The 14,088-nt window shown below is 45.2% G+C and overlaps 2 protein-coding genes across 9 annotated transcripts; both read right to left on the reverse strand.

The window, feature by feature from the left end:
- Positions 1-47: 47 nt before the first annotated feature.
- Positions 48-4,192, reverse strand: LOC120691640 (AP-1 complex subunit sigma-1-like). The gene is made up of 7 exons (XM_039974784.1): positions 4,071-4,192; positions 2,904-2,990; positions 2,683-2,774; positions 2,436-2,544; positions 2,313-2,348; positions 2,143-2,229; positions 48-338 (listed from the first exon to the last, which is right to left on the reverse strand). Exons 1-7 carry the CDS (start codon positions 4,071-4,073, stop codon positions 267-269), a joined length of 486 nt encoding a protein of 161 aa, XP_039830718.1. The 5' UTR covers positions 4,074-4,192; the 3' UTR covers positions 48-266.
- Positions 4,193-5,199: 1,007 nt separating this feature from the next.
- On the reverse strand, positions 5,200-13,772 carry LOC120691464. 8 transcript variants are annotated; one of them, XR_005682245.1, is made up of 11 exons: positions 12,601-12,769; positions 12,345-12,443; positions 11,833-11,934; positions 10,432-11,343; positions 9,341-10,295; positions 8,969-9,216; positions 8,722-8,828; positions 7,933-8,083; positions 7,599-7,751; positions 5,833-6,032; positions 5,200-5,714 (listed from the first exon to the last, which is right to left on the reverse strand). XR_005682245.1 is itself a non-coding variant. In XM_039974536.1 (10 exons), the coding sequence occupies exons 1-10, from the start codon at positions 12,637-12,639 to the stop codon at positions 5,895-5,897; spliced, it is 2,934 nt and encodes a 977-aa protein (XP_039830470.1). In that variant the 5' UTR covers positions 12,640-12,779; the 3' UTR covers positions 5,200-5,894. The 8 variants fall into 8 exon arrangements, 1 of the variants encoding a protein (XP_039830470.1); XR_005682243.1 differs by having other exon boundaries at positions 11,833-11,964; XR_005682246.1 differs by lacking the exons at positions 5,200-5,714; positions 12,601-12,769 and adding exons at positions 6,494-6,818; positions 13,334-13,772 and having other exon boundaries at positions 5,895-6,032; positions 11,833-11,964.
- Between the last annotated feature and the right edge of the window lie 316 nt (positions 13,773-14,088).

The raw sequence follows: 14,088 nt of genomic DNA on the forward strand, positions 1-14,088 counted from the left end.
CCAAATTACTGCATTACTCTTTTTGATTAGGCCTTGGTATTGTCATTTCCTTGGAACAGGTGGGGGGGGGGGCAAAAACACAAAATAAATAAAATGAAACAGAAAAGGAAAAGGGTAGACAGGACAGATCTCTGACCAAACTACATAGATGTAACAGAGGTAAACTGCAAGGAAAAGTTGAGAGTGAAAGCTGTTGCCGTATGGTACTGATTAAGTTACTATCATGCTCTGAGGTGTGGGTAATGATTGTACAAGACATAAGTGCTCTACTTGGTAGCCTGTGCAATTATGTTGCTCAATGAGCTTGCCTCCTCCTTTGCGGCTTCCACCAAAGCGTCCTGCAAAAACACACGCTTATTCCACCACGCCATGATAGACAATCACCCCAATCCTTAGTGGCACCCAGTAGTGCATTTCACATGAGCACATGAATATGCATGCTGGCTTATACTTTTCATTGTACTCCCAAGAAATTCAAACAGTTCAACTGGTATATGGACTATCATAAGCAGGTTATAAAAGTTTGTCTCTAGTGAATCCACATGGTTTTTTTTTGAATGGTCACCGGGTGGGGGGGAGCATCCCCACCTGAATTGTATTCAAAAGTGTGGCAGACCACAGATCGAAGGCCTCATTTTTGAGGAAAATGAGACAAAACCCTACAATACTCGGTTAATTTTGGAAAACCGGGCTAAAACCCTGAACCTAGCTAAACTAGGCATACACACTCTAGCACAAGGGTAAATTGTGGCATATCCAGAGATAACAACATCATGTCCTAGCATAAGGACGAAAATACGGCTTAACCGCGAATAACACAACAACGCAACGCAAGCGCCAAGTTGTAGCAGCAATCACCATGCACAAGTTCGAGATGCCCATCTCCGAGACAATGCCTCCAACGAGGACTTGACGTTAAGACGCCAACATTGCTCGATCCGGCCAAGCTGGATCTTGGTTTTCACCTGGAGAAAGAAGGCTACCAAGAGAGTCCATGATAGATGAGGTTCTTCGACGACACCTCCACCGAGGGGTGTGACGCCAAAGGATGCCACCGTCGCCGGCCTAAGCATGAGCTAGGCAGAGCTTTCACCCAGAACCGCCACCGCGTACGGCCCAAGCCATGGCTGCCACCGAACTTGGACGAGGAAGACCATACCTGCATATCCACGAGGAGCAGCAGGACCGGTGGGGGAGCGCAGATCCATGGGCGGTTCAGCCCCCATGCGGGTTCACGCAGCAGCACGATGTGAGGCACCGATGCGCCGGCTACACGCAGCAGCCGCACAACTGCGTCGGTGGACACCCGTGAGTGCTGGCACGCACGCCGGGGCCGCCACCAGCGTGTAAGGTCGCAGTCGGCGTCAGCGGCGCCCACACGCGCTGCGGGCATGCCGCCCGCGGCACGAGCAGCGACGGCGTGCGCGACGGGTGGACTGCGGCCGCCGTCAGCTTGGCGTCGTCGCTGGCGCACGGCTGTTGCTCCGCCCGCACGACGCGGAGGGCGGCCTTTGCTTGCCGGTGGTTGTGGCTATAGACCTCCTCGGATCCGCCCGCCTGGGCCTCGGATCCGGCCACCCCGGCCGCCACCGCGGTGCTCCTGCCGGCATACGAGGCACCTGCCTGGGATCCAGTTGCCGGAGCTCCCGCCGCCACCGAGGCACCCCGGAGGCGCCGGATCCGGCCTCCAGGAAGCCGGGCATGCAGCCCCAGGCCGCCGCCGACGCCTCCAAGCGGGGCGCCGAGCGGACGAGGGAGCCGAGAGAGGCCCCGCCGCCGCCTTCCCAGCAGGCCCCCGGGCTTCCGGTGCCCTGCTCCGGCGGCGGCGAGGTGGAGGGGAGTTCGGGGAGGGGGGGGGGTGGCGCGGCGGCGAGGCTGGGTCGCCGCCCGAGTCGCCTCTGGGCGGAGACAACGCGGGGGGGGGGGGGGGGGGGGGGGGGGTGAATCCACATGGTTGTGTCATGGAAGGCAAGGCACGGTAATAGAAAAAAAAAGGAGAAAAAATAGTTCAGGGTAATATCTGCAGTTAGAAATCCTCATTGCTTTGACTTATTTGCAGAGATATATCACTCCAGTCCATACATTAGCTTACACAGTTATATTCAATTCTCTTGCGAATTCAAGATAAAATATATAAATTACCTGTGTAGTAACTAGGCGCAAAATTGCTTTCTTGTTTGATTCTTGGAGTTCACCAGCAATCAAAATCTCATCCAATATAAAGTAGGCCTGGAAATAAAAAAAAGGTTTAAATGCGTTGCCATTTTAGCAAACTTAGTCAGCAGATATTCGTAAACATATCAAACTCACACCTTATGAAAATTGAATATCAGGTCTAGCTCACAGACCTGCAATGACACAGAAACCAACCATATATCTGGTAAATGATCGAGTCTTGGAACTTGGAAGGTAAGCAAGGATATTGGAGATCTTACATTGCCAAAGTACCGGTCCAATATCTCAACATAGTGATGGATGATTTGAAGAGTTTCCAGTTCATTGTCAGCAGGATCAATGCACATGCAGAAGTAAAGGCTTGCGTATCTGTATTATTTACAGGCATACAATCAGGAATCAATGTTACGATTCACATGAAAAATATTTTCAAGCACCTCACATTCATCTGGTTACTAACTGTCAGGAATGAAGTTTTCATAACAATCATTCAAAAGGATTCCACACCTCTTGTACACAACTCTGTAACCTTGCCAGTCAACAAAATTGCACAGCTTCGGGCCTCTCGTCAGTACGAGCGCACTTATTTCTTTGATTACCTTTTGAATGAAAGCAAATATATGTGGTTGAGTTCTTGTACACCATGGAATGCATACAGTGCAAGATAGGTTCCAGAAAAAAACAATGATAAACTGCAGTGCAAACCTGCTGACATACTCATCCCATACCTTGGATCTCTGTTTCTGTGGATATGGAGTATACCATTTTGTCAGCCTCACCTTCCCCTGCCTGCTGATGAGAAGCACAAAATGTATCTGACAATAAGGTAAAATTGTTGTGTTTTTTCATGGAATTCTCTAGTTCCAGCATGAAAAAGATTTAAAAAAAAAAGGAAATTAAGCTGACAGCCACACTCGAGATCAGCAGGCTTCCTAGCTCATGATGAACGCAATCTCCCAGGTTCAGCTCTCAGCTCTGATCAAGTTCGAAAAACAGAGTGATTTCCTGGACGTATGGGGCCAATTCCCTAATCTTTAAATCCCAAGCAAGCACAACCGCGCAGGCCCGGATCAAGCCCCGTCGCCCAGCCAGCGGCCTCAGCTCGAGAGCACGCGGTGGCTCGCTGGCTCCACTCGGATGCGGCGAACTGCTCGTGCGCGTCCGTCCTTCCGGTCCTCGCTGCGGCGAACTGCTCGTGCTACGGATTTAGCAGGAGAATGGTGGTACAAGGCCTCGCCATTCCGATGGGGAGGGGGAGGGCGGCGGCGGCGGGCGGGCGGGGCGAGATGGCCTGCCGACCAAACCGGGGGATATTTGCAAAACACCAGGGATGTATATGTAAATATTCTGATCGCGATTCTGAATTGCGATCAAAATCTAGGGGAATGTTGAAAATATTCCAGTCCAGCGATACCGCGCCGGCGGCGGCTTCCGCGGCTCCCCGCCGCCGTGCATCGCCCTCGAGCACAGCCCCATGCGCGCCGGCACGGCTCTATAGCCCATCTGGAGATGCTCCCGCAACGGGGCCGGTTGCCGCTGCAGGCTGCCGCAGTTCAAGGTGACATGAAGAAGAGGGTCGGTACTCGGTCGTCCATGGTATACATCAAGCCGCCATGTCCGGCATCCCCAGCTTGGTGCGCGTGAGATCAAGCGCGCGCCGCGGGGCTGCAGAAATGGCTCCCCTCCTCGTCGGCCCGCGCGTTCTTCTTAACTGTCGAACGCGTTCTCGAAAACTGAATCGGCATAAGCTACAGATCTCCGGGATGATCAGGAAGCCTTCCATGGAAAATCATTCATGGTCGCGGATGGGCGGAATTGATCCTCATGAACACAAGCTCAAGGACATAAAAGACAAGGACGCAGTTGGAACAGGATTGCGCGAGGCGGTGGAATACCATGGTTGGACTCTTATCCTTCTCTGAGCAAGATTGAATGGTGGTGCTGAGGATTCGTCGACGGTGATCGCCGCCGCCGGAAGAAACGAGAGGAGGTGCCTTCACGAACAGTTATATTTTCTGTCTTAATAATCCTCCCACTTCGCGGCATGCCCGCAGTCTATGCATGTAGGCCCAATGCGTCCGCGACCGCGAAAACGGGACCACATGGCCACGCCTTTGCCACTAGTGTATCTGATGGCTTCAAAGGGATGGCGACAGCTGGGAATGAGTTCTATTCTTTTTTAAAAGAAAGAAAGAAAGAAACAATGCCTATTTTGTACAAATTTGGTTACCGCTTCAAAAATTGGAAAAATGTTCGTCGAACGACGACGACGAACGACGACGCAGAGTCGCGGAGAAGGGCGGCGGCGAGGCGAGGACGCATTTCGAATAGGATTGAGGCGGTAGATCACCATGATTCGGCCTTATCTTTCCCTGGAGAAGATTGGATGCTGCCATGCTGGTGCTGAGGAGCCGTCGACGGCGATCGCCGCCGCCGCAAGAGACGGCGCGCCCCGGAGGAGAGGAGTTGAGGCCTTCACGTCACGAACGGTTTAATTTTCTTCCTTAATCCTCCCACTTCGCGGCATGGCCGCAGTCTATGCATGTGGGCCCAATGCGTCCACGAAAATGGGACCACATAGCCACGCCTCTGCTAACAACAACATAGTCTTTTTTTTTCCAAGCAAGTTGTGGTAGACTAAAGATGAAACCCAAAAAAATAAAGGTCATGGTTCAGGCACATTGATAGCTAGTCTCCAAGCGCTCCTACTCAAAGCTATCTCTTTAGAGATATTCCAATCTTTAAGGTCTCTCTTAACCGACTCATCCCAAGTCAGTTTAGGTCTACCTCTACCCCTCTTTATATTATCGACCCGCTCAAAAACCCCACTACACACCGGCACCTTAGGAGACCTCCGTTGGACATGTCCAAACCATCTCAGCCGATGTTGGGTAAATTTCTCCTCAATTGGTGCCACTAGCGTTATATAATCGGAGTATTTTCACCATGACCTTATTGCAAATTGATATGATCCTTCTTATATCTGTTCTTTCCTGTAGTCAGTGCATTATCCAAGACATGAAGTACTCCTGAAAGACTTCAACTTTTATTGCACATATCACAAACTGCGAAGCAAAACATGCTAACGCCTGAAAGTAAAGCGAAGCAGTCGGTCACATCTTACAATTTACAGACATTGGATCAAGACAGTTGATGTTACAGCTAAAAGGAAACACTCATCATACAGCTATAACAGGCAAGGCTTTACACTCGCCATTCTCAAGTCAAAACTAGAACTAGGAAGTACCTTCTCTATGGCATCTGTACTGAAAACTTACAGGTTACAACATACAGCATGTATCGGATTCTGGAATGGACCCCACCAATTTTGCATCCTTGCCAATTAGTATGGCATGAACACCCACTACTAAATATCATGCTTTACAGAAATTTAAGCCTCGGAATGGACAAGTTACATGCCTGATGGATATTTCGCACTGCTCGCCTTGAGCTGTAGTTAACATTTCTCATCTGTAATGTGGGCAGTAGCACGTGATGTCATGATTGATGAATGCTCTTTTTTCCAGCTCTGTTCATTTCTGAAGTGACAAAACAGTAGAAATCAGCCTTGACACAGAACAGAGGAACTTCAGTGTGATAAAAAGGCGCTGTTAAAAACTCCACGGTCAACAGAAGATCGTCACATGAGGTGCGCACCAGCCGTGTCTTGGTCACAACTATTCCATGTGCCCGTGTAATTGTCACAATGTTGAGTCTAGTCATAGTTCTTGACTCATGTCATATACATGCTGTTGATGGAAGGATGGCATCTTGATTCGACGGAATGAAGCACAGCGATCTTTCTTCAAAGGGATCAGTTTACCTGAAAATAAACTGCCTATGATCCAGCTTGCTGGCTGCAAGAAAAAATGGGGATCAGATGCATGAAAATGGTAAATTGTGTATAAAACTATTCAAATAAGAAAAGCACTGTCTTGGATTTCCTGGCAATATCAAAGCAAGCCTAAAGCCTTTCAGATGACCACTGATTTTTTTTTTCTTCCTAAAGGTCAACAACTATGCGAATGACTAATATAATTGGTCAAAATGTTTGTAACAAGTTATATTTCTGCATCTACCTACACAGACTAGCATAGACGCACGTGCGACACACACGTAATTAAACAAACTCTAATGACTTTGATGATAAAGTAACTATGCAATTAAATAGATCAAAGCTTAAAATAGTCAGTCTACGGATCCTCATTTGTCCAACTGATTGTTCCTCACGATTGAAGAAAGGTTAGCAAGTGCTAAAATATTAAGCTCAATCTAGACAATACAATCGCTGTCTGGCTTGGGCGTGTTTCACACTAACCAATGCAAACTCTAACTTTATCTCCTTCTCTTGCTTCTCATGCCCCCTATCGTATAAAAACATGGGTTACATAATGATTAAAGGTATCAGCCTACTATCAGGATTAGATGAAATTTTTACACTTCCTCAAAAAGAAAATAGCAAATAAATTAAGAGAAGAATGAAGGGCTAAAACCGCAGATCAAATATTAGAGCCCCAGATACTCTTGAGGAATCGCCGAATGGCGTGGCACGGGTCCATTCGTCGATGGCCTCGCCGGCAAAGTCGAAGAGTCAGGCAGGCCAGACAGCGACGACTTGCTCCCCACGTTGTGTTCATGAAGCTCTATATTCAAGGATAATTTTGTTTTGAAAATCTCGTCATGAGAGACACAATGATGTAACTAAAATTTATTTTGGGTAATAATTTATGGAATGCAATTTTCTTCATTGGATGCACATACTAATCTTGCTTTCTTTTCTTTTCTCGATACGTGAGCCATTGGAGGTCTTTTTGGCCGAGCTGCCCAAGCATGCAGCTGCCGGTTTTTTCCCGTCGGGAGCCTGGCTAGCTGTTGCCTTCTGCGATACGGTTTCCGCTCGCATGCGCTACAAATAGAAGCACCTCTGCGGCGGAACATCTAGGACTGCTGGTTCTTCACGCGCACTATCTTTATTTTATAATGACACGTTAGGACTCCTAGTTCTTCACGCACTATCTTTTTTTTTTATAATGACACGTTAATATTTGAGGTGGCTACAATCGTAAGTACAGGTTTCTGATTCGTCCCGTTTCTTGGTGTGCCATGTGGGAGCCATGTACTATATGTGGGTAGAAGGAGGTGTGGTGAGAAAAGAAATAGCTTTTTGGCAGAAACACTCTCGAACATGCGATTTTTATGAGTCTACCCTCCCTCCCAGTCCCCTCGATCCTGACAAACGGGTCCAGGGTGAGGGGTACGGTGGACCCAATCCAGGTGAGAAATGTTTTCAATTGTTTTCGATCTTTATAGTATAGATAGGACGCAGACATATAAAAATTTAGGTCTACACCATCAAGCTACAGTTGTTCTAGGTTCAATTCTTGTATCTAGAATGGACGTGGTACATTAAACATTGAACTAACCGCTGTCTTTATGTCATGTTCCAAGCCGCAATGGCTTAGATGACGAGATGCACCAGCTTCACTTGCAACAAGAATGATTCCATGTGATGTGCTTCCCTCCTTCAAGCTTTGAACTAATCCCTGAAGAGATACAAAAACTTGCCCACCTCCATGCTGTGTAACATAAATGATATTAGAAGCTATACCACCCGAATGATCACTGGAATGAAATTAGGTTCCTCTCAAAAACTGAAGTGAAATATAAGAAATATCACATTTCACACAATGGGGATACCGTTTGACTGCCAGGCCTCAAACCTAATGGTTTGTTGTTTTTATTATGGATGAAACATACCTTTATAATGTTGGAAAATTTTGAACAGAATCTAATTTTGCCGTGGATCAAGAATCCTACTCCATCAAATATCAATGTGCTGCATTTTGGTTGGAGTGAATGGCCAAATGCTGAACTATGCTTCCGAGCATTCCTTTGTCGAATTAAATACCTAGCAAATGGATATAATAGCAAATGTTGAGCATCAGGGATGAAGATTCATACCATATCAAAAGAAGTTTTAACACATGCAACATTTAAAGCCAAGTCCCATTACTATGTTTGAGAATAAGAATTAAGCAGTTTCAGTATATACTGACCTAAAAGTATCTAGACCAATATACTGGCCTAAAAACATCTGGACTTAAATAGGGTGTAAATTTTTCATACTTGCAGCATGAAAATTAAACAAATGCTTAATTATGCCAGTGTTAGAAAACCATTTTGGATCCGTCACATAACTGCTAGGTAGACTATGATGGTTGACATAACCAAATTAAGTTAGAATGGTCAGGCTTGTTGAATATGATGATGTCTTTCACTTAGAATAGTTTGGCTTGAAATCAAAAGAAAAGGAAAGAAAAGAAGCATGTAAGCCTGAGGTACCAAACAGAAACATTAAAGGACAGCAAAAATCATAGAGGCCATATATAATTTGTAAGTTTGCCTTGAATACTGCAAAGCTATGGAACAATGAATGGTCATGAATAAAGATGAATAGAAATCCAATAATTTTTCATAAGATAGGCATCATACAATTACTATACAGTAGCATCTAACAACATATAGTGATGCTAGAGTTAGCCTTACTTTCCAGGTGGCAACAGGATGCCAGCTTGAAGAGAATCGAAGAGCCAATTGGGATTCAACATCCAGGCATCAATAGCACAGCCATATAAGAACTTAGCTGTTGATACCTGATGCAACAAATGCCTGGAACTATTAATGCAGTATGGTACACATATAAATGGACAATTTAAATGCATCTGACTATATTGTCGACACATAATAACAAATAGATGGCACCAAAAAACTGAAAGGTAAATATATAGCAAACCTTTTTAGGGGAAAGTACAATGGGAGGCTTCCAGCTTGGAAACTCATTCATGTTCATTCGTTTATCACGTGAAAAGGGTGGCACCTTAGAAAGAACATAGCCTTCACATTTTCGTATTAGAGACTCAATTTCTTTTTCCTTCTGATTAGGAAATCCAGTCAACATAATCTCAACTCCTTGAAATGTGGCTTCTTTATTATCAATGCCCTCTTTGGTCTCCAGTGTCTCTTCTCTTCTGCTACCTGATCCTGCAAGGATTCACAAGTGAGGGTTACCAGAAGGAACTAGTGTTTTTCTGGGTATCACTCTCAGGATATATCAGGATATCTCTACTAAAAGACGGGAAACTGGTTGTAAAAAACAAAAACTCACGACTGAATCTGGATTTAGCTGGCACCCTTCTATTGCTCTTGGTTCTTCTGCTACTAAGTTTCACTTCTGAAAATTGGACTCTTTTTCTTTTAAGGCATTGTTCACCAGCATTCAAATTCACTGCTGATCGACAGACCTGTTGCTCTCTGATTTGATCTTCATTGTCATCCTGAAGATATGGCTTCTTAACCGTAGAAAAATATTGCAAGCTTTCAGTTTCGACATTATTTTCTATGAATTGTTTAGCAGCTTGCACTTGCTGTATATTTTTATTTAAAGTAACGGTTGTTAATCTCTCCTGCCGATAAACTGTCAAATGAGCATCAAAATTTGAAGTACTTCCCAATATGTTTGACTTAGGTGATATTGTGCTAAAAGGCCTCAGTGAACTATATATCCTTCGCCTGAATGGAACATCAGGCTCAAGTGATGATTTAACTAAAGGCGTGCAAGATGGACCAGCCTCTCCATCCAGGTCTTGCATCCTAGGATGCATAAATCCTTTCTCTTTTCCTTTACCAAGTTCTCTTTCAGGAGGCAGACATGCAGGACTTTCATTGCCTTCACTCTTTTTGCACACATGAGCCTGGTTACCAGAACCTTCTTGACCTTCACTCTGTTTGTACACAGGGGCCAGGTCACTGGGACCTTCATCGCAAGATATGCTGCATGGAACAATGGAACATAGAGGATCCACATGCGACAAGCTCGAACATACTACTTGACAACACACCTCTTCAGTTTCAGCACCATGATTTTCTTCACGGGAACATTCAGTTCTGCAATAAAAAGATGCTCTTGAAGATGCTGCATTTTCCATTGATGATGCTCTAGACGTAGGACAGCACTCATCAATGCTAATTGACTCAGAAATAAAGCTAGTTTCTTCCTCGAACAAACCCTTTACATGCTTCTTTGTATCAATATTCATCTGTGCAGAAACTCTCCCAACATCCTGAAATAAATGTATGTTTGTAATGAGAATATGAAAGCGAAGATGAAAAAAATACATCACTTGATAAGTTTATTGTCATGTTTTGCATTGATACCACATGGGAACCAAAAAAAAAACTGATTTGTAACAAAGTTACCTCAGCATTGTTTTCAGATGACTCCTTGAGGTCAGTTTTCTTATTTCTTGAGCATGAAAATGTTTTACCTAGAACTGCTTGCTTTACAGAATCTGAGCATGGAGTTGGTTCATTTGGTAGCACATCAGCTGACCGATTGGTTGGGAAAGAATCAGATACATGGTCATCACTATCAGCATTTTGGCTACTGCATCTTTTATTTTGCTCCTCAGATGAACAACTCGCTAAGATGTGTGCATCTGCATCACATGGGGGATGATTAGGATGGGAGTTTTGTTGCTTCAAAACACCTGTGTTCTGGTCTTGAGATGAACAAACCGTATGAACAAGAGACAGGCCAATATCTTGAAATGCACCAACCATTTCAGCATCATCCAATTCTGCGAGCCAATCAGTCTCGTCAAGATCATTTCCTAAGGATCCACAAGCATGTTCTGCCTCCTCAAAGTAAAATTGTTTCCGTGCTTCTTTTACATGTAGAGCAGCTTCTATGGCGGCTGCAGCCAATTTATCGGACTGAGAATCATCAAGTATCATCTCTGCGATAACCATGGCCTCAGATGCAGCAATAGATAGTTCAATCGCATCATTTACATCAGCATTACGGAGCTTCCGAATGTCAACCTTTCCTCTAGAGACATCATGTCTTTTATGTCTGTTTGCATCAAGTGGCTTACAGATTGCCTTGCTAGTCACTTTAAAGACTTCTGTCGGACTATCATCTTGAGGATCTTTATCCTCAAACTGATTCTGAGACACAGCATTGACCTCTTGCTTTTGACCATCTGCAAAAAGGTCCTCTGATGAACCTTTGAGCGTACCAGAGTTTTGCATCTGAGTATTAGCATTGGCTTCAGCTTGGGAGGGTTCTGCAGCACTTTCTGAAGAAAGGCGCAAAGAGAAAGGTAGTGCCTGTAGAGGGGAAGTAATTGAGACGTTATAACACTGCAACACAAAAAGATTTAATATGTGCTGTAGACAGCAAGTACATAATTCATCTATCATCAATCCACATTAGCTATTATTCAATAACTTCAGAAATATGCAATCCAACAAGGTGAATAGCAATCAGTCAGTATGTGATCAAAAGGAACTTAGAAGTCAACTTCACGAAAGTAGCAATAGGCATCAAACTACTAAAAGTTACATGCATGTTTTGGATTGAACAAACATCAGCAGGATAAAAATGTAGTGGAAAACCAAAAACTAAATTCTACTTCTCCCTTCACAAACTTGTGAAACAGATATAGGTAGATAGATTGAGAAAGGGTGCACTCAAGGAACAAAACACTATTATCTCAAGTTTGATATTTACGCAGGACTGAATGCTCGTATACTATTATAATAGCACTGTCAAGGATGAATTTCTCAAAATAAAGAGGAATGACATCTTAATCGTACATTGCTGCTGATTGGTGTACTTCCAGCCATCTCCTCATCTTCTGACAAGCGCAAGATGAACCCACTGTAACCAGCAGCATTTACCGTGGCATTCTGACGCTCCTGAGAAGGATCACCAATAAACACACAGTTCTGCAATTCAAGTAAGAGACCCAGACATCAGATCACAACCGACCGATATTCAGACTGGATTTCACCATTGCCGTTTCCAATCAAATAGGATCTTTTGCTTTTTTTTCCAAACCGGGACTTTGCCCTGATTTCATTACCTTGGTAACGAAATTACAGAGTTCAGAAGTATTGCTAGCAGCACGCTTGTTTACAGAAGAACGAACTTCCTGGAGACAGCACAGAGGGCTGCCAGCCGGAAGCCACCAATATCCCAAAGCATACTAAACAAAAGCTAACTAAATAGGATCTTTTGCTTTGATTTTTAAGAACTCCAGCAATCAAAATAACAGCTCGGAATCGACAAATCTCGCCCAGTTAATGCAGAAATAAGAGTAGCGCACCTGACAAGAAGGCGATGAAACGCCTGTACTGTGAGTCCGGTGTTCGGCGACCGTCAGCGGCCGGTAAGGCTGAAGCCATTGCGGAAGCCAAGCAATATCCTGAAAAACTCGAAGCAATACGGCATGGTTGTCAGAAACTGAATCGTTCCCAAGTACCCGTCCTGTTCTACCCTATCCACGCGAAGGGGGAAATTACAAGCACTCCACCATTCGGCCCAGAAGGGGTGGGGAGCCGGGGCGGGGCGCGGAGCGCTACCTCGGAGAACCGCGGGGAGTGGTAACCGCAGGTCGACATGGCGGCCGGACCGGACAGTCGCCGCCGCCACGGGAGGGAGGGAGGGCCCGGAGGGGCGCAAGCGGCGGGAAGGTCTTCTCGTTTCCTTCAGTTTTTTAATAAACAATTGATTTACAAAATCTCTCCCCGCCACATCTCTCTCTCCCCCCCTAGGTTTCGCGCCAGAATCCACAAGCGCGGGGAAAGGGAGGGAGCTACCTGCCTCCGACTGACAGGTGGGCTCGATGCTAGACCTTGCTATAAGGTTTTTTCCCTTTTTTTTTCCCACTGCCCGAGCGAACGTTTTCCACTGTTAGTGTGTTTAGATCCCAAATTTTACCCCAAAAACATCAAATGTTTGAATATATGTATGAAGTATTAAATGAAGTATATTTATAAAAAATTTTACACGGATGGACTGTAAATTGCGAGACGAATCAAATAAACCTACTTATTTCATAATTTGCAACAGTAATACTACAGTAACTATCTGTTAATTATGATTTAATCATAAATTAAATAGGCTCATTAGATTCATTTTGTGATTTACAACTTATCTGTACAAAAAGTTTTTGTAAATAGATTTTATTTAGTTAGTACTTCTAAATAGTAAGATTTTGTTTTAAAAAATTATGAGGTAAAGATCTAAACACGGCACGGCATGTACAACGGAGAGGCGACCCATCGACATGCAATTTTTTTTGCGAAAACCCACCTCGCAGCTGGCAATTACTGAGGAGAAAGAGCAGCGCCGTCGGCTCGTTCGTCGCCGGCTTGCGCGCGTGGTCCGAGATTGGGCACCGTCTGCCGCGAGCGCTGTACGAAGTGCATCGCGGTGGCGCTCGCCGCCGGGCACCGGGTGCCGCCGCTGCCCGTTGCGCTTCCGCTCGCCGGCTGCCGCGGTCGCGGAACGCGAGGCCACCCACCGTTGCTGCTCGTGAAACGCTTGTGCCACTGCCGTCGCCGTGGTGGTGCACGAGCCGGCCAGCAAGCAGATCAAGATCCGATTTTAGAGAGAAGAGAGAGATCTGGGTACGAGAATGGTAGGAAGCCAAATCAGGGCGGAGCGGCGCGCGGCGAGCAGTGGACGGGCCGGGGTAGCGCCACACGGCAAGAAGTGGATGGGTGGGATACTTCTCTGCCTTGGAGATTTAGAAATTGAGTACTTCTAGAGAAGTAGTGGGATAGAACTAGAGAGATATTGTAAGCAACTTAGAAAAACGATGACGAAAACACGATGTTTATGCGTTCATCAACTGTTACAAAGTTGAAGAGGCTAAAAATTTTATATAACTAAAGTTCATTCATATCTTTATAGCTAGAAGGGCATATAGGATGGTATAGATCTTAGGGTCCGTTTGGATGTAGATATTGGAGCATGAAAATTCAGAATTGACATTCTAGGCATCCAATATCTAGCATTTGGATGATTTTGGAATTGGCATTGGAAACTTTCCCCAATGCCAACCG

The sequence above is a fragment of the Panicum virgatum genome, chromosome 9N (assembly GCF_016808335.1).
Source record: "Panicum virgatum strain AP13 chromosome 9N, P.virgatum_v5, whole genome shotgun sequence".
NCBI classification, from domain to species: Eukaryota; Viridiplantae; Streptophyta; class Magnoliopsida; order Poales; family Poaceae; genus Panicum; species Panicum virgatum.